The following is a 27,976-nucleotide window of genomic DNA, read 5'->3' as shown; positions in this document are numbered from 1 at the left end:
TACCAACAATGGACTGATAAATCTGACTACATCAAATCATTAAATTCCTGAACAGCACAAAACATCATAACCAAAGATCCAACAGATTAAAAAAATTATTTTCAACACAAATAACAAACCAAGACTAGTACCCTTAATATATGAAGAGATCTTATAAGATATCTTACAATATTAAAAACATAAACTTTGAAATACAAAGTCTGCAAGAAAAATGAAGAGCCAATTTACAGAAAAAAAAAAGTATTGACTAAGGTTTATAAACTGCTGGAGCATTTTAATTTTTATTCTCACTTGTTAACTTCTGCAGTAGGAAGATAGTTAATTTTAATTACCATTTCAAAAACTAAAAGATGGTTTGGCTTTTTATGGTTTTAAGAAAAACTAGACCTAGGGTCTAGAGAAGCACTTCAAAAATTCATTATGAATTCACCAGCTGTGGTAGCACATGCCTGTAATCTCAGCTACTCTGGAGGCTGATGCAGGAGTATTGCTTGAACTCAAGAGGCGGAGCTTGCAGTGAGCCTAGATCATGCCACTGCACTGCCAGCCCGGGCAACAGAGTGAGACTCCATCTCAAAAAAAAAAAAAATTATAAATTCAAATACATTTGAAGAGACTAATAATTACTTCATGACAAGGGCTTCATTATCCCCTACACTATTCATACTTGGTGATTTCATGTAATTTTGGAAAAATAGGTCCAATGATTCTTGGTATCCATACGAACAAAAGTTTATTATTTACATGGGAAAAAAAATCATTTGATAGCAAGAGACAGTATTTCTTTATAATACTTAATTTTTTCATCCTAAAATTGTAAACTTACCTTTTTACCAGGAGAAGACGGTTTAAAAGTGTTTGAAATTGATTTTTTCTTCTTTTCTTTTATAATTGGTGGTAAAGATTCCTCAGAAAAATAAGGATTCGCGTCAAAATAGTCCCTCGGGTGAAGATTTAACTTAAACGGTGCTCCTTTAAGTAAACGATGGTGCTCTTCATTCGCTTTCTGTGAATTAAAGAGTTTGAAATTACACAGCACAAATTTCACAAATTGAAAATAACCCAGAGTTAAATCTTTTACATTTTAATATAAACATGATTCTTAAATCCATCCTGCTGGGTGTACTTTTGTAAAACATTAATTTGCTATGTTCTATTTTTATGATACAAAAGATATGCCTACTTACAGACAAACAGAACTATGCTTATTCATTTTGGATACAAATTTATTTGCGATACTGAGACCTTATCACCTGAACGAATCTATGTTAACTATCTGTGCAGTATGATGCAGTATAACAAGACTTGTCGCTAGTTCAAGCCCTTCCTGCTTTTAGCATTTCTCAGAGACTCTGGGAAAGTTACATTTCAGTGTCACATCTTCTTCAACTGTAAATGAGGACATTATTATTCCCCACTTAATGCTGTTGTAAAGATTACATGAGATTATGTATATATATGATTTTATATGTATATATGAGATACATATATAACATTTTTATAATTTAAAAAATTATATGTATATATGAGATTATGTATCTATATCTCATATGTGTATATATTTCACATATACACATATACATATATGTATACATATCATATATATGAGATATATATGTGTATATGTGAGATATGTATATATAACATTTTTATAATTTAAAAAATATTTTATATGTATATATGAGATTATGTATATATGTATATGAGAGTATATGTATATATCTTACATATACATATATATGAGATATAGATACATATATGTATATATGATATGTATATATTATATATTACATGTCTATAATTTTTTTGCTATCTAGTATTCAAAGCAAAGCAGCAGTCATGTTTTCCTCTTATGTTGTAATCTTTTCTATTAGACAATATTAAGTATAAAAATCACTGGCTATTAATAAAGTAGCAAAAAATCAAATTATGAAATATAGATTCAAAAAACTATACAGTGAACATTGATACTTTTTTCACTTTTGCAAATATAAAATCTGATATTTCATCATTCAACAAACTGAACTGAAAACACTTGATAAATGAAATCTAAAATAGTTACTTGAGAGAAGACTAACTTTCGCTACTAGGAACCTGCTGTAGCACTTTCAGAATCCTTTCTTCTTTCAGGATTTTTCTCTTGCCCTTGCTTGTCTTCTTCCTTTTCTCCAACTTGTAGGACATTCATTCATTCTTGGTGATCTGCTCTCCACCCTTCCATATCACAACAATGGTACTGAAAATTTATTCTATTGATCTTTTTGGACAGTGTTCCCACAAAATTTAGTTGTCATGGGAATCACTTGATAATTTATTTAAATTACAAATCACCAAGCCCTTCCCTCAAAGATTTCTGATTGCATTGGTCTGCTGTATGGCCTATTAATTTTCAGTTTTAACAGTGATTCTCATGCATGTGATTATAATGTAATGTTTTAGGATCACTTTTTGCTAGAGCATGGTCACCTTTTACCAGAAGAATACTCTATTTGTCTTACCAACCCCTGCCCTAGAATGTTCAGTTGAGTACTGGTCAGCAGACGTATGAGAAAATTATTCAAAGCCAAGAAAAGAACCACCTGAAAGAATGTGAGGTAACAGTGTCTGGCTCTCACACAGAGCTGGGAATTGTGGTGGTTGCCATCAGCTGTGCAAGAAAATGTCCTAATTCACAGGGCATCGGACCGAGTACCTAGACAGGTCTTGCCCCAGTAGTGGGGAATAAACAGCCCTAGATTGAGCATAGCTCCTATCACACCTAACAAATCTTAAATGCAAGACCTGAAAAGATAAAAACCATTTCTAAGTAATGTGACAGCATTCCAGAAAAAGCCTGAGAATATTTATAAGAATACAAAAATATACAGCACTCAACGAAGTAAAATTGCCAGTATTTGACATCCAATAAAAAATTGCCAGTAACTCAAAGTAGCAAAATATGACCCCCATACTGAGAAGAAAAATCAATTATTTAAAATCAACCAAGAACTAATATAGATGTTAGCATTAACAGAAAAGGGCATTAAGACAGTAACTATATCCTGAATGCTCAAAAAATTAAGTAGAGACAGGTAGGATATTAAAAATACTCAAACTTCTAGAAAGCAAAACCACAATGTATGAGATTAAAAATATACTGGTTGACATTAACAGCAGATTGGACATTACAGAAAAATAGATTGGTGAGTTTGAAGACGCAGCAATAAAAACTAACCAAAATGAAATACATAGAAGGAAAAAAGGACTTTTTTTTTAAGTTAATAGGGTGTTGGTAAATTGTGGGACAATTTCAAGAGACCTAATGCACATGTAACTGGAATTTCTGAAGGGGAAGAGAAAGACAGATAAAAATATCTGAAGAAATAACTGGAAATATTCCAAATTTGATTTGAAAAACTATAAACCCATAGATCCAAGAAGCTCAATAAACCTCAAGCACAAGAAGGATGAAAGAAAACAACACAAAGTCACATCATAATCAAACTGCTTAAATGAGTCATAAAAAGAAAAAAAAAGTGGCCAGAGGAAAGGACATAGTGCATACAGAAGAACAAAAATGAGCATGACAACAGGTTTCTCATCAGAGACAAGTCAAGCAGGAAGACAGTGGAGTAACCTTTTTTAAATACTAAAAGAAAAAGCGAGATAAATTTTTCAAAATTACTTTTAGAATATTAGGAAATCTAGGAACATAAAATTTCTGACTTATGTATAAGTTCTAAAAATGAGGATAAAAGAGCTTTTTCTGTTAAGAGAGAAAAGTATGTTATACCCAATAAGTATAGGGTAAAAGATTAATTACCGAGCCACTATAAAACTCCACTGTATGTAGTTATGTAGTATGTATGCAATATTATCCCTACAGATGAAAACTAGCTTATATACAATTTTATAAGAACCAAGGTTTCTGCCCAATTTAATAGAAAACTGTTCCTGAGTTTGGACATGCCCATCAGCAAAATGGTCCTTATTCTCTCACATTCCACTGGTATTTAAAATTTTTTACCATAGCAAAACTGCTAAAGCCTGCGTGCCTCTAATAACAAAAAAAAAAAAACTAAAAAGTGATTGCCATTTAATGCTTAATGTCCAAATTAAGTTGACTTTTCATTACTACCTGCTTTCTTTATGTTACGCTGATATTGTGAAATTATGTTCATATGGTTCTAAGATTTATAAGGGTTCCTTTATTTATTTACAAATAGACATTCCGCATATAAGTGAACAGGTCTCATTACAAGTCAAATATGGTACGCAGTGAGTGTAAGAGGCATACGCTAGCACATGTTAGTTTTTATCTCTGCCATTTAATAAAGTGAGCAGTTTTCTCCTGTCCTTTCACTCTGTCTACTCATAGGATTCATCCATTCTCTAAGCTCCACCTTTTCCCATCACGCCTCCACTCCTCCATCCCATCTGCTCATCATAATGGCTTCTTGATCAGCCCTGAAGTATTACAATTACTTTTGCAGGCACAGATAGTAGGGTGTGGTGGGAATATGGCTAAGGGTCAGGACATGACTCTTTATTTAAAATAGAACATAGTTGATCAGGCCAGGCTAATAGAAGTTTCACAGCTAGTTTACAGAGATGTAAAATAGACGTGGTAAACCATAGCAAGAGATAAAATTCATCCTGGAAGGAGCTGAGAGGATATACAGCAAGACATGGAAATCTAATAAAAGGGTAAAATTATCACAATTCATAAACATGAGTTTGCCACTGCCCCAGTGATACAAATAGATAGAACAAAACAAAATTAGATCTCAAGTGAATTATTATTATTATTATTTTTGAGACGGAGTCTCGTTCTGTCACCGAGGCTGGAGTGCAGTGGCGCGACCTTGGCTCACTGCAACCTCCGTATCCTGGGTTCAAGCGGTTCTCCTGCCTCAGCCTCCTGAGTAGCTGGGATTACAGGTGCCCGCCACCACACCCGGCTAATTTTTGTAAGATTAGTAGAGACGGGGTTTCACCATGTTGGTCAGGCTGATCTCGAACTCCTGACCTCGTGATCTGCCCATCTCGGCCACCCAAAGTGCTGGGATTACAGATGTGAGCCACCGTGCCCGGCCTCAAGTGAATTATTAATATCGAGTTAACTAAATAAAAGAAAGCTTGAAACATTCAAAACAGATTTTTTACCTTATAGTTTAGTTTTGCTGCATCATAGAAGTCGGCAGAGTGTGAAAACTGTTTACCTATGGTAATATTTGCATAGCTAAGAAAGCAAAGTAAGTAATGGTGACTTCAGAATTCAGAAATTTATTTTTTTTTTAATTTCAAAACAAACGATATGACAAAGTATTAAACATATCTTACCCATATCCAGTTCCTTTCTTTCCCGGGTTTGTGTATAAATTCTTTCCAGGTGCCTTATATTTTTCTCGAGGTTTCGACTGTGCGCTGAAAAATGGGACTGGACCACCTATTGTTCCATAGTAGCTTCCTAAGCCACATCTTAAATACAGTTTTTTGATGTTTTAAAAGAAGGAGGTTAAAATGGCAAAGTTTAAGTCTATTTTATCATAATTTTTAAACAGATTGAAAAAAAGAGAAAAAATGCTAGTTTTAATCTAATTTCATTTTCCTCATTCTTCAGTCACAGATTTTGATATGAGATATGTTTTTAATATTTTTATCATTATAAACATTCTACCAAAAATAGAACTGCATAATCCTTAGGAAGTTAGAATCATTCTCATTAATTCAGTTAACTGTAACAATAAACAGAGTCTTTTGTGTTTTTAGATTAATTTATGGACGCTTTATGGCAAGTTAGCTAATAAATGGCTAATTACTTCTGACTATCCACCCACAAGAAACTACACTTTCAAAACAAATATTTAAGACTGCTGTTTCCACTACTGATAGAAAGTGACTCATGGAATTTGGGTGCTAATTTTCTTCTGTTTGGTTTATATCTCATAACTTTACTGTAGAAAAAATTAACCAAATATTTTCTTTTCTTCCATTTTAATGTTAAATTTTCTGGGCACACAGTATCTATGTAAAATCATCAAAGTATTTACTATCCAGCACTTTAACAAATTTTTCTTAAAACTTCCACAATAAGGGTAACTATTGTTAACAACAGTCATAGTCTCTAATTCTTAAGTTACCATTGAAGTAAACAAATTTTAATAATCAGAAAAAGGTCTACAAGACAAATGAAACCTTATTACTATCAAAACTTGACACTGTTCATACATCTGAGTTAAAAATTTCAAAAACTAGAAAGACATCAACACTGATTGCTTATTGCCAATATCTTCAGTCTACAAATGGTAGGAAAGCATATTTTAATTAATCCCTCTTTATGAACCTATATCATGAAATTCTAAAATACAACAAGGAAATAGAGCAGGGATAATGCAGATAAAGCAGAACTATTCACAGACAGGCATAATTTACCCAAAATGTGATTTAACACAAGCATTAAAAGCCATTCTATTTAGAATTTATTAAATGCCTACAGTTCCGGGGGTGGGTGCGGTGGCTCACGTATGTAATCCCAGCACTTTGGGAGGCTGAGGTGGGCAGATCACCTGAGGTCAGGAGTTTGAGACCAGCCTGGCCAACATGGCGAAACCCATCTCTACTAAAAATACAAAAAACTAGCCGGGCGTGGTGGCCTGTGCCTGTCATCCCAGCTACTTGGGAGGCTGAGGCAGGAGAATCTCACTTGAACCTGGGAGGCAGAGATTGCAGTGAGCTGAGATCACGCCACTGCACTCCAGCTTGGATGACAGAGCCAGACTCCATCTCACAAAAATAAATAAATAAATATATAATAAATGCCTACGGTTCCATAATTTGGTGTTCAATAAGTGCCTGTATAAGGGTTTCTTATTTAAAACACTAGTCTCTCTGTTTGGAAACACTTTCTGTATCCACTAAATTATAGATGTTTTTACATGTCTATGAATTATTTTAAAAAAGGAAAGCTAGTCTAATTATAAAACTTATTATTTCTTGGCTGACAGATGAATATAAGCCTATTATAAACTAATGTATCAAGGTAGCAATTTCCAATTATTACCACATGAGTCAAAGTTTATCACAGGCAGGAGAAAAGACTGAAAACTAGGAAAAAGTTATTTCACATATTACATGAAAAAGAAAGAAAGTAGTGACATAAGGAAAAAATCACATTTTTAAATTTATATCCAAGAAAATGAAAGATTTCAAGAAACAGTAGTAATAATAAGAATAAATAATTCAAATCTATCCAAAGTGTCAAAAGGTAGAAAAAGATGAAATTAAAGAAGAAAACCCTCACTCTTTTTTATTTTTTTGTTTTTTTTCAGACAGGGTCTCACTCTGTTGCCCAGGCTGCAGTGCAGTGCAGTGGTGCAGTCTCAGCCCACTGCAGCCTCAAACTCCCGGCTCAAGTGTTCCCCGCAACCTCAGCCTCCCGAGTAGCTGGGACTAAAGGCATGCATCACCACGCTGGCTTAATTTTTGTATATTTTGTAGAGATGGGTTTTTGTCATGTTGCCCAGACTGGTCTCAAACTCCTAGACTCAAGCAATCCATCCACCTCAGCCTCCCAAGGTGCTGGGATCACAGGCATGAGCCACTGCACCCACCGAAAATCCTCAGTCTTTTTTTGTTTTGTTGTTTTGTTTTTGAGACAGAGTCTCTGTCGCCCAGGCTGGAGTGCAGTGGCACAATCTTGGCTCACTGCAGCCTCCACCTCCTGGGTTCAAGTGATTCTCCTGCCTCAGCCTCCCGAGTAGCTGGGATTACAGGCGCCCACCACCACGCCCGGCTAATTTTTATATTTTTAGTAGAGACGGGGTTTCGCCATGTTGGCCAGGCTGGTCTCAAACTCCTGACCTCAGGTGATCCGCCCGCCTCAGCCTCCCAAAGTGCTGGGATTACAGGTGTGAGCCACCGTGCCCGGCCAAAAATCCTCACTCTTAATAGAGACAATAATTTTGGCTGACATTGCCTACTAGAATTAGAAGGAAGTATAAGTTATACAAAGTAGTTTTACTAGTCTCAAAAAACACAGTAAATAAGCACAAAATTAGACTTTGGTTATCATCTATCAAATTAACAAATTGAGAGACTCAAAGCTTTGAGTGTGAATGAACATTACTTTTTTTTTTTTTTTTTTTTTTTGAGATGGAGTCTCACTCTGTCACCCAGGCTGGAGTGCAGTGGTGTGATTTCGGCTCACTGCAACCTCAGGCTCCGGAGTTAAAGCGAGATTCTCCTGCCTCAGCCTCCTGAGTAGCTGGGACTACAGGTGCGTGCCACCATGCCTGGCTAATTTTTTGTATTTTCAGTAGGGATGGGGTTTCACTGAACATTACGTTTTAAGTCTCAGTTATATAACATTACATTGACTTCATGGTCTAATGTTAAACTAATTTAAAGGGAACATTGACAGTTGTCACAACTAAGATACTGTTAAACCTCATGAGTATATCTTCATAATAATTTAAAAATAATGAATTTTTGATCAATTATTTTCTTCATCAAAAAAGAATTTCTGGCCAGGCGTGGCCCAGAACCCTCCTCCACTTGAACCCAGGAGGCAGAGGTTGCACTGAGCTGAGATCATGCCACTGCACTCCAGCCTGGGCAACAGAGCAAGACTCTGTCTCAAAAAACAACAAAAAAAATTTATCCTAATTCCACATTTTTTTTTTTTTTAGACAAGATCTTGCTCTGACATCCAGGCTGGAGTGCAGTGGCTCAATCATAGCTCACTGTAACCTCAAACTCCTGGGCTCAAGGGATCCTCTCACCTCAGCCTCCTGAGTAGCTGGGACTACAGGCACATTGCTACCACACCTAGCTAATTTTTTAACTTTTGTAGAGATGGGGTCTCTCTATATTGCCCAGGCTGGTCTCAAACTCCTGGCCTCAAGCATTCCTCCTAGCTCAGCCTCCAAAAGTGCTGGGATTATAGGCATGAGCCACTGCACCCAGCCTCATATTTTTATTTATACTTCTTTAACAGCAGAAAAAACAGTCAGGGGCATAGACATGATAATTAAAGGCAATTTTTCCCCCAAACTGACTTTGCAAGGTTTTTGAACAAATTTTATTATTTAGGTTGTTTTTATTATATCAACAAATAGAGCACAGTGATATAGATAATCCAAAATTTAATATGATGAGAATATATTTAATCAAGATTACTTGTCAATCTAAATCATCCAATACAAGTATCTCCACCTAAGACAAACTAAGAATAATACTTAAAAATTCATCTTACATAAGTCAGTCCTACAGAAAAACAAATATTTAATTTAGTTAGGGATAAAGGTGCAGGAGATATATTTAAGACTTTTCCCAAAAAACACTTACGGCTTTTTCTCTCCACTACTAGGGAGGAAGGCTTTGCCTAGATTTTTTTTGGCTGCTTCCATCATATCCCGTCTCCTCACTTGGTTCAGATTTATGTAGCCTTCACCTTCAAAAATCCTTACAAAATGGGGATCAAAATAACCTGCCTGAAGATCTGACATTTCTTTGGACCCTCCAGGTAGCATCTGTTTATTTTTGCTTGCAGCCTCATTAAAGGGTCCTTTAAAGATAAATTAGGCATATTATAATTTTGAGCTGACTAGCAATTAAAGGACATGAAAAATAAGATAACAATTTCCAAATATGATTTGGGCCAATTATGAATTTTGAGCTCTAAAGCACTGTTTCAAAACATTCCCTGAAAGCTCTGTGTGAATGGCTATCTTGACAATAAGACCTCAGTGGTTTTCATCAAAACATGTGAATATGTAAGGTCTTGCTTATACACTCTGAGTTTTAGAGCTGGTAGAGACCTTAAAATGATCTAATTCAATGTTTCTCCAACTACAGACTAGAAAGCACTGTGTGAGATGTCAGTAAGCATGTGCGCGTAGGTCGTGTGTGAGATGTCAGTGAGGGTGTGTGCGTAGGTCGAAGAGAAGGGTGTTTCACACTCAAGTTGAAGCAATTCCTCTCTGGGGCATATACTCAAGATGCATGAGTGTCTATGGCCACTAAAAGACATTAACAAGACTGTTCATAGCAGTTTTATTCATAATAATCAAAAACATAAAATAGCCCAAATGTCCATCAACAGGAGAACAGATTTTTAAGCTGTGGAATTTATACAGTGAAATACTAGTAGCCCAGTAATTTTTTAAAGGCTGTTTTAATAAGTATTTAGAACTTCTTTCATAATTTAGATCTAGGAGAGCTCTATTTGAGGAGAGCTTTGGAAACATGGAGAAGTTTCTGAAGTGCACACAATCCTTAATTCAACTGGCTACTAAATGTGAATCTGTATCACTGACTTTTTTTTGTTTTTTTTGAGATGGAGTCTCACTCTGTTGCCCAGGCTGGAGTGCAGTGGCACGATCTCAGCTCACTGCAACCTCCACCTCCCAGGTTCAAGCGATTCTCCTGCCTCAGCCTCCCAAGTAGCTGGGACTACAGGTGTGCACCACCATGGCTGGTTAATTTTTGTATTTTTAGTAGAGACGGGGTTTCACCATATTTCTCAGGCTGGTCTTGAACTCCTGACCTTGTGATCCACCCACCTCGGCCTCCCAAAGTGCTGGGATTACAGGCGAGAGCCACCACGCCTGGCCTGTATCACTGAGTTTTTAAAAAAAATTTTTTTTTGACAAGGTCTCCTTCTGGCACCTAGACCGGAATGCAGTGGTGAGACCATGGCTCATGCAGCCTCAACCTCCTGGGCTTAACTTCCTGCCGCAGCCTCCCAAGTAGCTGAGACTATATGGGCAGGACACCATGCCCAGCTAATTTTTGTATTTTTTGTAGAGACAGGGTCTCACTATGTTGTCCAGGCTTGTCTTGAACTCCTGGCATCAAGCAATCCTCCTGCCACCACCTCCCAAAGTGCTGGGATTACAGCTGTGAGCCACCACACCTGGCCAACTTAAATTTTTGAAAAGGTAGTACATTCAAATAGTTCCAAATTCAAAAGTATAAACATTTTCACAAGAAGTCTTTCTCCTATACTTGGCCACCCAATTCTTCCACAGGCAAAGAGATAATCATTTTGTTTCCCAAAGAATGTTCAGGTATGTTCAAGTGAATGTTTTCATAGATATCCTTTTTCATTTTTTTAAATGCTGTCTCAGAAGAATCACATTGTTCATGCTTAGCACACTATATAGACTATTCTGCACCTTGCTTTTTTTATTTAACAATGTATCTTGGAGATATCTCCAAATCAGTGTTTTATTTTGTATTATTATATAAAAGTAATTGGATACCCAAAAATTGAACTGAGACATTTAAATATTTATGTATATTAGCTCTTTTTATTATTTATGACTTTTGTAAAAATCCCTCAGCCATTCACTTAGCATTTCATTTCTCAGGAAGGTAACAATGGATGGCCTTCTTGGACACAAATGTAAATGCTGTTTGCATAGGGGAGTGTCCCATCTAACCAAAATATTCTGGGAGAAAACTGCCAGGCACCTTTGAAAAGAAATCAAATTACCTATGAGGACAATAAATTAGGATAGAATACCCTAATAAAACGAGATTCCTATTCTCATAAAATCAACTTCTTGCTGGGTGCTGTGGCTCATGCCTCTTAACCCCAGCACTACGGCACGCTGAGGGGGGAGGGTCTCTTGAGGTCAAGAGTTCAAGACCAGCCTGGGCAACATAGTGAGAGCCCCCCCCCCTACTCCACAAAGTATTTAAAAATTAGCTGGGCATGGTAGTGTGTGCCTGTAGTCCCAGGGACTCAGGAGGCTGAAGATGGGAGGAACCCTTGAGCCCAGGAGTTTGAGACTGCAGTGAGCTATAATCAGGTCACTGGCACTCCAGCCTGGGTAACAAAGATCCTGTTTCTAAATAAATAAATAAATAAATAAATAAATGATATCGCTTAACTTCATTGAAATTTTACACGTTAACAAACTTTAGAACTAAATGCTTTAAAATACAAACCATTAAAAAATCATTTGACTTAAATATTAAATTCTAAATTTTATATAGAAAATACCCACTATTCGTCCATAGAGAAAAGCAAATATACTTACGATTAAATTGTGACACATATTTATCACCCACAGTAATATATTCCATCTCACTAAAGAGGCCAATCCTTTCCATGTCCGTTTTTCCTCCTTCCGCAGGCATGGTGGCGTCCGGTGGTGGTACTGTCTATACCGCTAACTTCAAAAGTTTCCCTAGGGTCACGTGTTTTATAGCAAAGTCCTACTTTACACTGAAAATAAAAATAAAGGGGAAAAGTTTAGAAAAAAGTGGTTACTAATTTCCAGTTCTAATTACTTTTAGTCTGAGAGTTTAAGGTTTACTACAAAACAATAGCCTCATACTCCATGGGGAAAGAACCTCCTCTGCGGGGTGGGGGAGAATACTGGGATTCAAAATTCTCCAGATGAGCCCTCCCCCTTGACTCTCCGTATGAAGTGCTCACAAATTACAAAGGAATGTACGAGATCTCATCGATTACACTGCCATTTATCTGTTGGAAATGATAAAATTATTACTGTATGGTATATTATAAACAAATCCTTCTTTTGAGAAGTTCAGGGTAGATTTTAAAATCATAATTATATAAGGCAGACATTTTTACAGTTTAAATACAATGATTTCAGCATCCTGCATTGTCCCTTATGTTGAAAATATAACAGCTTTTCAGGATGTACAACACATCGAGGTATTACCCTACAACTCTTGAGGTTTTTTTCAAGTTTAAATAAACATAATAAGTGTGTCACTGGCAAAATTATAAAGGGAATGGGGAAGAGAACAATTATTTAGGCAAGATAAAAACGAAAACAAAAACAAAAATTCTACAATGAATTCTGAGTATTTGTTAACAGGTATACTTCAACTCTGAGCTTTCTTTGGAAATGACCACTTCAAACAAAGGTGAAATATTAAACATGCAACTCTTTATTTAGAAATTAATTTTTTTAAGACAGAGTCTCTTTTTTTTGTTGTTGTTGTTGTTTTTTTTTTTTAAGACAGTCCCAGGCTGGAGTGCAGTGGCATGTTCTTGGCTCACTATAACCTCCGCCTCCCAGGTTCAAGCGATTCTCCTGCCTCAGCCACCTGAGTAGCTGGATTACAGACACGCGCCACCATGCCCAGCTGTTTTTGTATTTTTAGTAGAGACAGGGTTTTACTATGTTGGCCAGGCTGGTCTCGAACTCCTGGCCTCAAGTGATCCACCCACCTCGGCCTCCCAAAGCGCTGGGATTACAGGCATGAGCCACCGCGCCCGGCCAGAAATTAATTTCTAATAGTAGACATGTTATTTTAAACAGGAAGAGGCCCAAGGAGCTAAGAATACTTACCTCTATCCCATCCTAAAGTTTTTAAAGCACCAACTATGAGCTAAGCACTGGGCATACACAAGTGAAGACAAGAAACATTGGGTTAGTCCTCACAGTTTGTAATCCAAAGTAAGAACCATTTTTTTTTTTTTTTTTTTTTTTTTTTTTTTGAGACAGAGTTTCGCTCTTGTAGCCCAGGATGGAGTGCAATAGCGCGATCTCGGCTCACTGCAACCTCCGCTTCCCAGGTTCAAGCGATTCTTCTGCCTCAGCCTCCCAAGTAGCTGGGATTACAGGCGTCCGCCACCACGCCCAGCTAACTTCGTATTTTTTTAGTAGAGACGGGGTTTCACCATGTTGGCCAGGCTGGTCTTGAACTCCTGACCTCAGGTGATCCACCTGCCTCGGCTTCCCAAAGTGCTGGGATTACAGGAGTGGGCCACCGCGCCCGGCTGGTAAGAACCTTTTACTTAAATTTATTTATTTATTTGCTTATTAAGATGGAGTCTCGCTCTGTCGCCCAGGCTGGAGTGCAGAGGCGCTATCTCAGCTCACTGCAACCTCCGCCTCCCGGGTTCAAGCAATTCTCCTGCCGCAGCCTCCCAAGTAGCTGGGACTACGGGCACCTGCCACCACGCCCAGCTGATTTTTGTATTTTTAGTAGAAACGGGGTTTCACCATGTTGGTCAGGCTGGTCTCAAACTCCTGACCTCAAGTGATTCACCTGCCTCGGCCTCCTAAAGTGCTGGGATTTCAGGCGTGAGCCACCGCGCCCGGCCTTTTACCTTAAATTTAAAGCAAGCTGTTTGAGTGCCTCTCTGCAAGCCTGCCTGAAACTGGCTCACCTGAGCATGAATCATTGCTAATATGTAACACCAAAGGGGCAAATGAAGATTCATTTTAAACTGAAACATAACGAAATACAACGCCCTTCCCCACATCCTACCTCTTCCATTAATCAGGGTTGCTTTAAAACCAAACTTCAGTCAAGATTTAGTACTTTCATTTACCTTATATTTCAAAGCTCCACGGCACAAGGGCAGGAGCTGAGATAGGTTCCTCCCTCTCACGGTATCCCCGCATCTGCGCAGCTCCCGGCACACAAGCGAGCCAGGGAGGAGGGAGGGAAGAAATTCTTGCCTAGAACTTTCCCACTACTTAACTTTTTTCTTATTGATTTTTTTTTTTTTTTTTTTGAGACGGAGTCTCTCTCTCTGTTGCCCAGGCTAGGAGTGCAGTGGAGCTGTCTTGGCTCTCCGCAGCCTCCGCCTCCCGGGTTCAAGCGATTCTCCTGTCTCAGCCTCCCGAGTAGCTGGGACTACAAGCACCCGCCACCACGGCCGGCTATTTTTTTGTTTGTTTGTTTGTTTGGTATTTTTAGTAGAGACAGGGGTTTCACCATTTTGCCCAGGCTGGTCTCGAACTCGTGAGCGCAGGTGATGCGCCTGCCTTGGCCTCCCAAAGTGCTGGGATTACAGGCGTGAGCCACCGCGCCCGGCCCCGCCACTACTTAACTCTTCTTGAGCAACATTTACAAAATTATTCATTCACTTATTTAACAGATATTCTGCAAACCCCTTCGGGGCAAGCTTGCTGGTAGAAACTAGAAACAGATTTAAGAAGGCATAGATGCTGCCCGCAAGGAGCTTACAATCTATTAGACAAGAAAATAGAGCATAGCCGAATTATGGCACGTTCCCTTGCAAAAGGTACGGATGGAGCGTCAGGAGAGGTGAAGAAGAGGCAGAAAACTGGAGGAGGTGATGAGGAGTCTGTTTCCCAAGAAGGAAACGGAGGCTGGGAGGTGGCAGGTATCTAAGGGGCAACACCTGGCGTCCGCGAGGACCAAGTCACCTTTCTTGAGGACACCCACTCCGACAGCCGAGATCAGGTTGCCCCAGCTTGTCCACGTTAACTGCGCTGCGGGCGCGGCGAGGGTTCCCACGCGCGCGACACGCCTGGGCTGCGAAGCGCCTCTGCACGTTCCACCACAGCTGGCGTTTATTGTGTGATGTGTTGCCCCGGGTACGGGAGAATCCATTCCAAGCACGCTGTGGGAGGATACGAGGAGATTCGAATTCGCATCGAAGAACACACAGAAGGATGTGTGAGCTTCTGTAGGACAGAAAAGACTTAACTAATAGAATTTACCAAACGTAAGTCTTCGGCTACCCGCCCCGCCTCGCCGTCCGCGAGGGACTGTGGTGTGGTACGCTCCGTGACGTCATGCCGCCGAGCATGTCGGGAGTTGTAGTTGGTCCGCCCGGGCCCCGCCCCTGGGCCGTGCGGTGACGCCACTTCAGGGCCGGCCCCCGGAACTTTTGGGCAGGCGTCAGCGCCCGTGTCACCGCCACGTCGCGGACATGGTGAGTATCTCTGCTCGTCACCGACCCCTGTGTTTTTCCCCGGACTTTGGCAGCCGCCACGAGCGGGCTTCACAGCGCCTGAAAGGAGCTGGTCCTGCCGGGGTCCAAGATGGCAGCTGCAAGCTGCGTGGGCTGGGCGGCTCTCCAGTTCGCCTGTCTCCGCGCTGGGCCGGGGGGAAAGTGCCCTACACAAGTGTGCACCCCGCCTCGGCCACCTTGGACACGCACCCCCTGCTACTCCTCTGTGTGAAAGTATTTTGAGAGACTTCGGCGTTTTTGAAGCCTTGCAAGAAGGGCTTAACCTGGGACAGGCGCAACTTTCTTCGGATATTATATTCCCCTAGTTCCCGTGGTGTTTCCCTCCCCTGGTTTCTCTCCTGTCTCATTGCTCAGCAGGGTTCTCCAATCCCTATCCTAAATGGTGGTGCTCTTCAGGGACGCTTTACACCCTATGCGTTCTCCTAAAATTTTATCTCTAAGTTAGACCTTTCTTCTGAGCTCCAGACCCACAAATCTGCTAACCGTGCCTCCACTTGGATAGCTCATATGTATTTCAAGCTCAGCAAGTTCCAAACTGAGCATTTCCACTTCCCCACACCCCACACCTGCTCTTCCTCCAGGAACCCCCAACTCTGTAGATGGCACCACCATACATCCTGTTGTGCCTGCCCAAAACCTGGAAATCATCCTTGACATCTCCCTCTTCTCAACTCCCCGACATGCAGTCAATAATCAAGTCCTATAGATGCTACTTCTAAATGTCTGTCTGTTGTCACTGTCTCCACTCTTACCATCCTTGGCCTTGAGATCTATCCATCTGGGATAGTCACCTAAGTGGTCTTTTAAGCAGATCTTCACTCATCGATGCCCCTGCCTGGAATGGGCTGTTTGTTTGCACCTTCACTCACCCTTCAGATCTCAGCTTCAGTATTATTTCTTCAGAGAGTATCTCAGCTAATTCGGAAGTCTAGGAAGACTAGTGCTTTTATGAATGATGTCTTGTGGAATCTTCATAACAACCCTGGGAAGTTGTGTATTTTTCCAGTTTTACAGAAGAGAAACAGACTTAAGTGATTAGTTAAATTGTGTAAAATTATACAGTAAGTAGCAGAGTTAAAATTTGTTCTTTCCTGTCTAACTTTTATCTTCAGTATCTTTAAATATTTTTTATTTAAATGGGTACGTACTAGTTTGTTTGGTAGTATTCTTTATTTAACTGACTTCTTATTAATAGCTATTTAAGTGGTTTCCATTTATTTTTCTATGATGAACAACAGTAGAATAAATGGACAACATGAAGCTAAATTTGTCCTGAACTTTCTTGATTGTTTCCTTAGAATAAATTCCTAGAAGTAGAATTGGGACAAAGGGTATATGATCTTTCAAAAGATTACAATTTTAGAATAAATAAAAACAGTGACCCTTATAGAAATGTGACAAAGGATTTGTAAAATGAGAAAAACTGTATTGGTACCTATTTAATACTGTTCTGAGGATTGGAGTAAGTATGTATGTTTAGCATAGTGCCTTTTACATGTTTTTGTTTTATTTTATTTTGTTTTTTGGAGACAAGATCTTGCTCTGTTGCTTAGGCTGGAGTGCAGTGGTGTGATCATGGCTCACTGTAGCATTGACCTCCCCGGCCCAAGCAGTCCTCCCACCTTAACCTCCCGAGTAGCTGGACTACAGGTGCAGGCCACCACACTTAGCTAATTTTTTTTTTTTTTTGGTAGAGATGGGGGTCTTCCTATGTTGCCCAGTCTGGTCTCTAACTCCTGGGCTCAAAGTGATCCTCCTGCCTCTGCCTCCCAAAGTGTTGGGATTACAGGCGTGAGCTACTGCACCCTGCCTGTCTTTTACGTTTGAAGAGCTCAGTAAATGTTAGTACTTATTCATTTATTTCAAAATAGGGGTCTTAGTGTGTACTATGGTTCTTCAGCCTGTTTGAGAGATATGTTTTGAGAATCTGATGAAATTTTTGAAACCTCTTCCCAAAATAAATCTCCCGCTCTCTTTCTCCCTTCCTGTCTCTTTCTCTCATGTGTATGTGTGTGTGTGTATATATGTATATGTATGTATATATGTATGAATATGTGTATCTGTGTGTATATATGTGTACACACACAATGATACATATCATTTGTGATATATCATCAACTACCTGAAACAGTATATGGATCCAAGTTAAGAACTGATTAGTTCCATTTTGCAAGTGCTCTTTTCCCTTTATAAGTTGTAAGCATTGTCCTGTGCCTTTTAATTTTCAGCAAAACATGACTTTTTTATGGCTATATGATATTCCTATTTTTTTAACCAATCTGTTGTTGGCAGTTAGGTTAATATCCATGTACCCGAATCTTTGTGTGTTTTTCAGATTTTTCTTAGACTAAATCTAAAATTCTAAATGCATATCACTAGATCAAGCCTATGAATATAAACCTTCGATTCTTACTGCCATATTCTCTGAAGGATTCCACCAGTTGATATCCCACCCTCAGTATGAGTTTCCTCTCATTGTCTTGACTCCCTGGTATTAGGTTCAGTGCCTTGTCACATTCTTAAACTAGTTCTTTACTGTTGATGTTTTATTGTCATTGTTAAACCTGTCAAGATTATAATTTGGAAAGATTGTCTTAAAGCAGTAGTTCTCAACCGTTCACATTAGAATCACTGGCATGGGGGCATAGGATACTTTTAAATATCCCTGTGCCAGCTGGGTGCGGTGGCTCACGCCTGCAATCCCAGCACTTTGGGAGGCCGAGACGGGCAGATCACTTGAGGCCAGGAGTTCAAGACCAGCCTGGTCAATATTCTGAGATCCCATCTTTACTAAAAATACAAAAATTAGCCAGGCGTGGTGGTGTATGCCTGTAATCTCAGCTACACGGGAGGCTGAGGCAGGAGAATCTCTTACACCCAGGAAGCGGAGGTTGCAGTGAGCTGAGATTGTGCCACTGCACTCCAGCCTGGGTGACAGAGTGAGACCCTGTCTCCAAAAAAAAACCCAAAATCCCTGTGCCTAGGCCTTAGACCAGTTAATCAGAATCTCTGGGGGTACAGCCCAGGAATCAGTATTTCAATCTCCCCAGGTGATTTCAGTATAGAACAAAGGTTGAGAACCCCTGATTTAAAATTTTGGGGTTACTTTTGTTTTTGTTTTTTCCATAAAACAAGGAATTAACTCATGAAATAATTTGAAGAATCAAGGTTAATTAATGTCTTAACACTAAACTTAGATTCTAATTTATATGAAAATGAGTTTGTTTTGTTTTACAAGGGAGTTTGTCTTTATCTTTATTTGTTCTAGGTGATTTCAGAAAGTATGGATATACTCTTCAGAATAAGAGGAGGCCTTGATTTGGCTTTTCAGCTAGCTACTCCTAATGGTAGGTCTTCTGAAAAATTCTTTTTTATTAGAAAATTGATAGTGAAATATACTGAGATTATTTCCACTTTGCAGATGAAACTGAGAGAGAGAGAGGATGAACTAAGATTATATTGTTAGTAGTGCATTAAATGGGACTTACACTTAGACACTGTGTTCCAGCACACCCACCAGCCCATGGCGCACCTCTGTGCAAATTAGAAAAAGATGTTCCCTTTCTTAAGAAACTTTACTCCCCTCTTCATTAATTGTCACAATAAATGTAGATATCCACAATGAGCACGTTGTAAATGTGCGTCGAGAATTGTACATGACAGACTTGCAATTGTATGTATAGTCCTGAGTCTCCAGAACCTACTCTCTTAAATACTACATTATACGGGGATGAGTACAAGAACTCTATGGAAGAAAAATCAACAGGGTTTATATGAAGCAGATTCTAGGATGTCTTCCTGTTGCTGACTTGAACTACAGCCACAAACTGAGATAAAGAACATCAGAGGAGGAATGGGATGAGCTGTGTTTGAGATTTGTTTCATTTGATGCCAGTGGAAGGTCAAGTACACATTCCCAACAGGCATTTGGCTGAGTCAGAAATTTAGAAGAGTGTGGTCAGAGTTGGAGCTAGAGAATGTAATGTCTCTGAAGGGTGATAGTTAACACCCTCATTATAAATGAAATCACTCATGAAAAGTACAAGTAGTGGTGCCAGAAGCCACAGAGCCGTTCAGAAAGATCAGGAATTAAAAGTACTGTATTAGTCTATTTTGCATCTTTCTAAAGGAATACCTGAGACTGGGCCATTTATAAAGAAGAGGTTGATTTGGCTCACAGTTCTGCAGACTGTACAAAAAGCATGGTGCCAGCATCTGCTGCTGGTGAGGCTCAGGAAACTTTCAATCATGGTGGAAGGCAAAGGAGGGGCAGTGTATCACATGGCAAAAGAAGGAGCAAAAGAGAGGTGAGGAGGTGCCAGGCTCTTTTAAAGAATCAGCTCTTTTGTGAACTGATAGGAGTGAGAACTCACTCTTATTACTGTGAGGATGGCACCAAGCCATTCATGAGGGATCATGATTCAAACACCTCCCACCAGGCCCCACTTCAAACATTGGGGATCACATTTCAACATGAAATTTGGAGGGGACAGACATCTAAACCATATCAGATACCAGCATTCCTTGAAGGAGATTGCAGCTGGCCATCTTTTACTAGCCCCGTGGAAGGGAGGGAGAGGGTGCAAAATATTCTTTTCCACCCATCCCTTCAACTAATAAATTGTTCTCAGTTTTGGTCCACATTTGAATCCCTGCCACCAGACTACATTAAACTACATTTCTGGGACAGAGACCCAGGCATCAGTAAGCTTTCTAGGTAATTCTAATGTGCCATTAAGATGAGAACCATTTTACAAGGACTAACATCACTCATTTTCAGGCCTATGTTATTAGTAGAGTGTAGCTGTTCCTAAAATGTTACTTTATGGATAAAACCTTACGTTTCACAACTTGATATAAACTGAAAACATACTTTACTATAATCTTATTCCAAAGTAGAATTAATCCATTAATCGGCAGATAATCCAATAATCAAATGTAAACAAGGACTACAGATACTTTTTACCTAGTAATTAATATATTTGAACTTGTCTTCTGACTTGATTGTATTCCTTCTCCTTTATCAAACTCTGTCAACACTCAACAAAGGGCTTCTCGTTAATCAGAAAATATAGAGAATGGACATGCTTAACTTTAAAGGCTTCACAGTTTTTTTTAGGTAACTTTACCAAATAGTCCTTTAGGGATAAACAGAAGCTAATTTAAGAATTATGTTTGTCTTTTGTAGTGCAACTGAAAATCTTTAAATTCTGCTTTCTGAAACATATCAAAATATTTTAATATCTGATTTGTTATGAGTAATCTCTACAATGGCTCCAAAGTATTTATTTATCAAGACACCAGTATGGTCATTGTTTATTTATTTATTTTTTAAATACTCTTTCAGCAGAATCGGGTCATTGAATAAATATTTACGAGGTTAAATAGGCTTAGGATTTAGGAATGTAAGGCTAAGATGAGTATTTAAAGATTGTCTCCTTTGACTATATCTTCTTATATTGTTTTGACTTTGGAAACGTAAAAATGTTTCCAAATTGAATGTGTCGAATATTCAAAAATATTAAAATACTCTAATTTTTTGAATATTCAAACATATTTTTTAAAAAGTCTATTAAAAGGAAATCCTTGAAAACAAAAACAAACTAAAGCAAATATGTTGGTGACATAACCATACAGAGGAAAAAAACCAACCGTGACTTTAGAACACAGAGCTTTGATTATATAGGCCTAGTGGGATATAGTCCAAAGAGAAAAAGAACTAAGAAGTTTAAATTTCACTCAATAGTTTTATTGCTATAAGTAATACATTGTTTTAATAGTAATTGGAATCCTTATAGATTACTGATGGGAATATAAAATGGTGTGGCTGCTGAAAACAGCTTGGCAGTTCCTGAAAGTGTGAAATAGAGAGTTGCCATGTGATTCAGAAATTCTGTTCTAGGTGATCACCCAAGAGAATTGAAAACACATCCACACAGAAACTGAACTTACGCACAGATGTTCATGGCAGCATATACATGATAGCCAAAAAGTGGAAACAAATGTGCATCAATTTATGAATGAATAACAAAATTGGTGTATCCACACAATGGAATATTATCCTGCCATAAAAAGGAATGAAGTACTGATTCATGCTACAATACAGATGAAACATTAAGCTGAGTGAAAGAAGCCAGACACAAAAAGCCATGTAATGTGTGATTCCACTTACGTGAAATGTCCACAGCAGGCAAATCCATAAAGAAAAAAGTAGGTTAATAATTGCCATGGGTAGTATGCTGAAATTCTTCTCATTTTGCAAAGGAAGCTGGATGAGAGATAAAAACTGTGAGATCATATAGTTAGTAAGTGGATTGAATGGGATTTAAACTTGGATATTGTGTTCCAGCACACCCACCAGGCCATGGGGTACCATGTGCAAATTAGAAAAGATGTAGGAGGGCCAGGCGCGGTGGCTCAGGCCTGTAATCCCAGCACTTTGGGAGGCCGAGGTGGGTGGATCACGAGGTCAGGAGATCGAGACCATCCTGGCTAACGTGGTGAAACCCCGTCTCTACTAAAAATACAAAAATTAGCCAGGTGTGGTGGTGGGCACCTGTAGTCCCAGCTACTCGGGAGGCTGAGGCAGGAGAATGGCGTGAACCCGGGAGGCGGAGCTTGCAGTGAGCCCAGATCGCGCCACTGCACTCCAGCCTGGGCGACAGAGCGAGACTCCATCTCAAAAAAAAAAGAAAAGATGTAGGAGGTAAATCAGAAAATTTTCAGTTAGAGAAAAGTAGGGGGAATGAGAAACGACTGCTGGTAGGTACAGGGTTTCTTTTTGGAGTGATGAAAATGTTCTAGAATTAGTGATCATTATGAAACCTTATGAATATACTAAAAGCCCTAAATTGTTTGCTTTAAAAGAATGAATTTGATGATCTGTGAATTTTGTCTCACAGACTTTTTTAAAAAGACAGGCAAAAAAATTTGAAATTATTATTGAATATGGGGAATAGGTATTGAGAGTTTTACTATGCTCTACTTTTGTGTATGTTTGGAACCATTCATGTTGAAAAATTTGTTTTTCTTAACTTCTATTTATATTCTTTTAATTTAGAAATTTTTCTCAAGAAGGCACTGAAACATGTGTTGAGTGACCTGTCAACTAAGCTGTCTTCAAACGCCCTTGTGTTCAGAATTTGCCACAGTTCAGTGTATATATGGCCTAGCAGTGACATAAACACCATTCCTGGAGAACTGACTGATGCTTCTGCTTGTAAGAACATACTGCGCTTTATTCAGTGAGTATGTTTGAAGATTTCTAGAAATGTTTTCAAAACATCATTTCATATTATAAATGTCTGTGTATTAAAAATTTAGATTTGAGCCAGAAGAAGATATAAAACGAAAATTCATGAGAAAGAAGGACAAAAAGTTATCAGACATGGTAAGCAAACCATCTGTCTTCTGTACTGATAAAAATGTTAAATCTTTGGATTTGGAACTGAGTGCAATCTTAGAAATAATTTAATCTAACCCTATTATCATAGGTCAGAATATTGATGTCCAAAAAGATTAAATGACTTGCCAAAAGTTATATGTTTGTCTTACTTATCTAAGTTTTTGTCTCATTATAATACATAATCTCAAAAGGGTTTTTTTATAATGCTTTCTTTGCTCCCACAAAAATAAAACAGCCTAAATACATTTATAAATTACTTAAATTAAATCGCATTCTGAATCATGACAAAGTGACACATTGTGCCACATAAGACAAATAGTAAATGATTTATTTTTCTTCACACTACTCTTGGTTCTGTTGTTTGTGTGTGTGCGTGTCTCTGTGTGGTTTTTTTTTTTTTTGAAATGGAGTTTCACTCTTTTCGCCCAGGCTGGAGTGCAGTGGCACGATCTCGGCTCACTGCAACTTCCGCCTCCCGGGTTCAAGTGATTCTCCTGCCTCAGCCTCCTGAGTAGCTGGGATTACAGGCGCCTGCCACCATGCCCAGCTAATTTTTGTATTTTTAGTAGAGACGGGATTTTACCAGGTTGGCCACGCTGGTCTCAAACTCCTGACCTCAGGCGATCCACCTGCCTCAGGCTCCCAAAGTGCTGGGATTACAGGTGTGAGCCACCGCGCCCGGCTGGGTTCTGTTGATTTTTGAACTGATATTACTGAGTACCTGCCATGTGCCACAAACTTTAACAGATATTGAAGATAGAAAATGGAGATGCTTCTTCAAGGCACGAAGTTGTACGAAGTTAATGTGACGACAGTGTTTCCAGGCTGGTAGAGGAAGAATGGGTGGACATAAGGCTGGAGAGGTGGGCATGGGCCTCTTTGGAAGAGGCCTAACTAAACCACTAGCTATGGAAATAGAGAAGAGGGATTGGATACAAGAGATATTTAGGGATACAATGGATTCTGCTTGGAAACTAACTGGCAAGATCAGTTTCTTGTGTGGGTAAAGATGGAAGGTGAGGAGGACATGACGTTGGTTTGGGCCATGTTTAAGACCTCAGTAAGATGTACAGATGAGCTGTTAGATTTACAGATGTAGAATGCATAAAATAATTGTGGGCTGGATACAATGATTTGGAAATTACCAGTAATTGGAGCTTGACATTTTGAGGGGTACAGGTGAGTTCTTTTTAAGACTGTCCCTCCTTTTGGATTTGTTTTATGCTTGCTTGTTATTAGAGTTAGGTCATGCACTATTGGCAGGAATACCACAGAAGTGATGTTGTGTCCTCAGCACATGGTATGAAAGAGACAGTTATCAGTCTGTTCCTATTATTGGTGAGGTTAACTTCACTTACTTAAGATGGTATCCACCAGTTTTCTCCATGGTAAAGGTACTATTTTTTCCCTTATAATTAGTATCTTGTGGGAAGAAACTACATATGTATCTTACTTTAGTCCTCATCAGATTTTGACCCACCACTTTTAGCATCCGTTGATAATTTCTGCCAGAATCCAATATTAATCTGGTGATTACAAAGTGGTGATTTTTCTAAATCTGTCATTTCCTTTTGTATTATCTGCCATAGATGCTTATTTTATGCAGTGGTTTATAATCTGGTACTATCATTAGTTATTTTGATGCTCACATTTTCCAAGATTTGGCCAATAGAAGTTTCTTCAAGCTGGCTCCAGCGCCTTTCTAACATTGTAATTTTGGGCACTTCCTACTTTTTTCCATCAGATGTTCCAGGTGCAACATGTGCTTTCTCTGTTCTAGCTGGAGAATCAGTCATTTTTCCATGGGCACACACTTTTATACTTTTATACTATCCACACACACACACATATAACACGTTCATTTTTATCTGTGTAAATCACATTGATACCTCCAGTTCCACTTCAACCCTAGAGTGCTTGACCTTTTCCCAGTGAGAAGTCTGACTCCCAGGATCCTCAGTATTTTGCGAAATAAGTTTAGTGTAAATTTCACAATTGTTCATACCCCTGTAAAAATCAAACCTACAAAGTAGAGTTCAGTATTTGATTATAGTTATTTATGTATTAGACCAGGGGTATATAGTTATATGTTTAAAAGTTCCTTTGGTGTGTGGTCATTTTATGTTAATTTGATTTTCTAAACATTTTAAATCAGTACAAAAGTGGAGAGAATCATGTAACGAACCCCAGTGAACCTATGCGTGGCTTTAACGTTTATTCGTGGCCAGTCTGACTTCATCTTTACTTCTTAATCCCTCTCCCCATGTTATTTTAAAGCAGAAAATAATTTCTTTTTAAAATAATATTTGTGCTTTTAATCTTTTTACTGTAGTACAGCTTTATATTCTGTCCTTTAAAAGTCCTTCTACTGGCTGGTCTGAGGGTAGTGAGTTATCTCAGTTGATCATTCACAGCCAGTTACAGATTGAACTCCTTGTTCTCTACTCTTTCCCCCTTTTCACTACTGTACTTGGCTAGTCTTAAATTTTTTTCTTAATAAAAAATACATTTTTGAAAAGTCTTTTTACTTTTTATATTTAGTGTTTAATGTACTACAAGTTGACTATTACTGTTTATCTATATAGCATCAAATAGTAAATATAGATCTTATGCTGGAAATGTCAACCTCCCTGGCAGCTGTAACGCCCATCATTGAAAGGGAAAGTGGAGGACACCATTATGTTAATATGACTTTACCTGTCGATGCAGTTATATCTGTGGCTCCAGAAGAAACATGGGGAAAGTAAGTATTTTTATAGTACCACTGCCACATTTGAATGAGGGCCCTTCCCCAAACCCATGTTTGTATATCCTGTAGGTATACCTAAGGTGTGATTTTCTCCTTGTTTATTATTAACCTAAGAGCCATCTATTAATTAAATGGTTATTTGGAGGAAGTAGGGTAGCATGCTAAAACCTGGAGGATTTCCCTTTATCCACAAAGAGCAAATACACAGTTTCTTTTATAATGTATAATTCAGACTTCCTTTAGCAAACCTGGTCCAATCAAGTTTTTTACTATATTAAGGATATATTAGCTCTGTACTTTTCTTTATTGTAGTCACTATAACTTTTGTTAATACACTTATATATTTCCTCCCACAGAGTTCGTAAACTCCTGGTTGATGCAATTCATAATCAACTAACTGACATGGAAAAATGTATTTTGAAATATATGAAAGGAACATCTATTGTGGTCCCTGAACCACTGCACTTTTTATTACCAGGGAAAAAAAATCTTGTAACAATTTCATATCCTTCAGGAATACCAGATGGCCAACTGCAGGCCTATAGGAAGGTAAAACCAGTTCATCTATTCTTAGAAAAAACAATAATGACTGTCATTCATTTTGTATTTAATTATATATTTCCACTAAATGGAAGGTATTTTGTGATTTAACTTAAAAGTGTGGAATTTAGACTATTCATTTTACACATTATTTAATTTCTGTTCTCATGAAACTTTAAGTAGTATTAATGACAAAATGTTATGTTGAACCTATATGTAACATTTTAATTTTAAATGCTTGGTGTGGTTCATATATTCTGTGAAATTTTAATATTTTTCCATAATGAAATATAGAAATGGTGCTTACATGCCTAAAGTTGCCGGTATTAACAGATTTCTATAACTTCCCGATTTGTGAAAGAGACAAGATTACAGTTAGGGAAGGAAAATGATAACTTATGCTAATTCTGAATAGGATTTATGGTAATACTCCACAAGTAAGGTTATTTGGGCTTTATTAGAGGAATTTTGGAGAAAACATGACCAGCATTCAAAGTAATGAGATTTACTCATGACTGGTTTTGGAGTGCATCTTTTTGATATGTGGCCTCGCTTAGAACCTATCAAATTAGACCGTGGAGCATCTTCCTAATTTCTGTCCTTAGGGAGAGAGAGAATACCCTGACCCTCTGTATGTGGAGGTGACTTGGTTTGTAGAAGCAATAGCTACAGGAGCTGATCTTTTCAAACCACTGGAGTACAAGATATGGTAAAGAACATGTCAAACTTTTTAAAGTACCTATTACATGTTTTTATATAGTTGGGAAAATAACACATTTTAAACATATATGTGTATTTGTTTTCCTGCCATATTGGTTGGCTTTAGACCACTAACTTCTACTCTGTAGTTTAATCACTACCACTTACAATATAAAATATTTGTAAGGCACTCGACACAATTTTGCAAAATACTTTGATATAATTATTGTTAATTATAATTTACTCATTTACAAGGCTATTTCAAAACCAGTCTTTAGCCTGGATGTATTTTAACAGACTGTGTTATAATAAATAATTATTTTAAAATTAGTTCTCTTACTCTAACAATTTATATTCATTTTTCTCTGTTCCCTTCCAGTTTCTACCCAGATACAGACGTAAACGAAAATAAATCTTACTTGGTTTTAGTTCAGTTTTCACCATCTTTGATGTTAGTGAATTAAACCATAAGTGTTTGGAAACTTTTATAACCTATATATAATTTTCCATGTTTAATAACATCTTTATTTATTGACTAGGAATCTAAATCACCAACATTTTTTCTTTTTCTGTTGATTCTGATTTATTTTAGGAGTTACATGATCTCTTCAATCTGCCTCACGACAGACCCTATTTCAAAAGGTCTAATGCTTATCACTTTCCAGATGAGCCATACAAAGATGGTTACATTAGAAATCCACATACTTACCTTAATCCACCTAACATGGAGACTGGTATGGTGAGTTTAACTAATTATTTATGGGAGTCGCCTGATCAGTAATGTTATTAGTTGTTTTTTGTTGGTACCCAGTAGGAGACTTGATTCATTATGTATTCATTCCTAAAACATGATTTATCACCCATCTCTGTTAACAGACATTGC

The 27,976-nt window shown here is 38.2% G+C and overlaps 2 protein-coding genes across 5 annotated transcripts in view; one reads left to right on the top strand and one right to left on the bottom strand.

Annotated features, from left to right (window-relative positions):
* CFAP96 (cilia and flagella associated protein 96) overlaps positions 1-15,602 on the bottom strand; it is a 23,563-nt gene extending 7,961 nt beyond the window's left edge. Inside the window, exons 1-7 of one of the 3 annotated variants that reach the window (XM_009448651.4) lie at positions 15,447-15,602; positions 15,150-15,346; positions 12,030-12,217; positions 9,328-9,547; positions 5,323-5,460; positions 5,146-5,221; positions 827-1,006 (exon numbers count right to left, since the gene is read on the bottom strand). In XM_009448651.4, coding sequence (XP_009446926.1) covers positions 827-1,006; positions 5,146-5,221; positions 5,323-5,460; positions 9,328-9,547; positions 12,030-12,129 — 714 coding nt within the window. In that variant the 5' untranslated portion in view covers positions 12,130-12,217; positions 15,150-15,346; positions 15,447-15,602. Of the gene's footprint in view, positions 1-826; positions 1,007-5,145; positions 5,222-5,322; positions 5,461-9,327; positions 9,548-12,029; positions 12,218-15,124; positions 15,347-15,446 lie in introns of those variants that run through there. The other 2 variants (XM_063809289.1, XM_009448650.5) reach the window with 2 other exon arrangements.
* Positions 15,540-27,976, top strand: part of UFSP2 (UFM1 specific peptidase 2) — a 25,907-nt gene continuing 13,470 nt past the window's right edge. The window contains exons 1-7 of one of the 2 annotated variants that reach the window (XR_010156377.1): positions 15,540-15,661; positions 18,969-19,047; positions 22,761-22,944; positions 23,024-23,090; positions 25,691-25,848; positions 26,211-26,403; positions 27,686-27,832. Coding sequence is in view for 1 of the 2 variants with exons in the window: in XM_517560.8 (XP_517560.3) it covers positions 15,659-15,661; positions 18,969-19,047; positions 22,761-22,944; positions 23,024-23,090; positions 25,691-25,848; positions 26,211-26,403; positions 27,686-27,832 (831 nt within the window). In the remaining variant the exon portion in view is untranslated. The remainder of the gene's footprint in view (positions 15,662-18,968; positions 19,048-22,760; positions 22,945-23,023; positions 23,091-25,690; positions 25,849-26,210; positions 26,404-27,685; positions 27,833-27,976) is intronic. The other variant, XM_517560.8, reaches the window with a different exon arrangement.

Source organism: Pan troglodytes, chromosome 3 (genome assembly GCF_028858775.2).
Source record: "Pan troglodytes isolate AG18354 chromosome 3, NHGRI_mPanTro3-v2.0_pri, whole genome shotgun sequence".
NCBI lineage: Eukaryota > Metazoa > Chordata > Mammalia > Primates > Hominidae > Pan > Pan troglodytes.
Note: the sequence above shows the minus strand (reverse complement) of the source record. Positions and strands in the feature narration are given on the sequence as shown.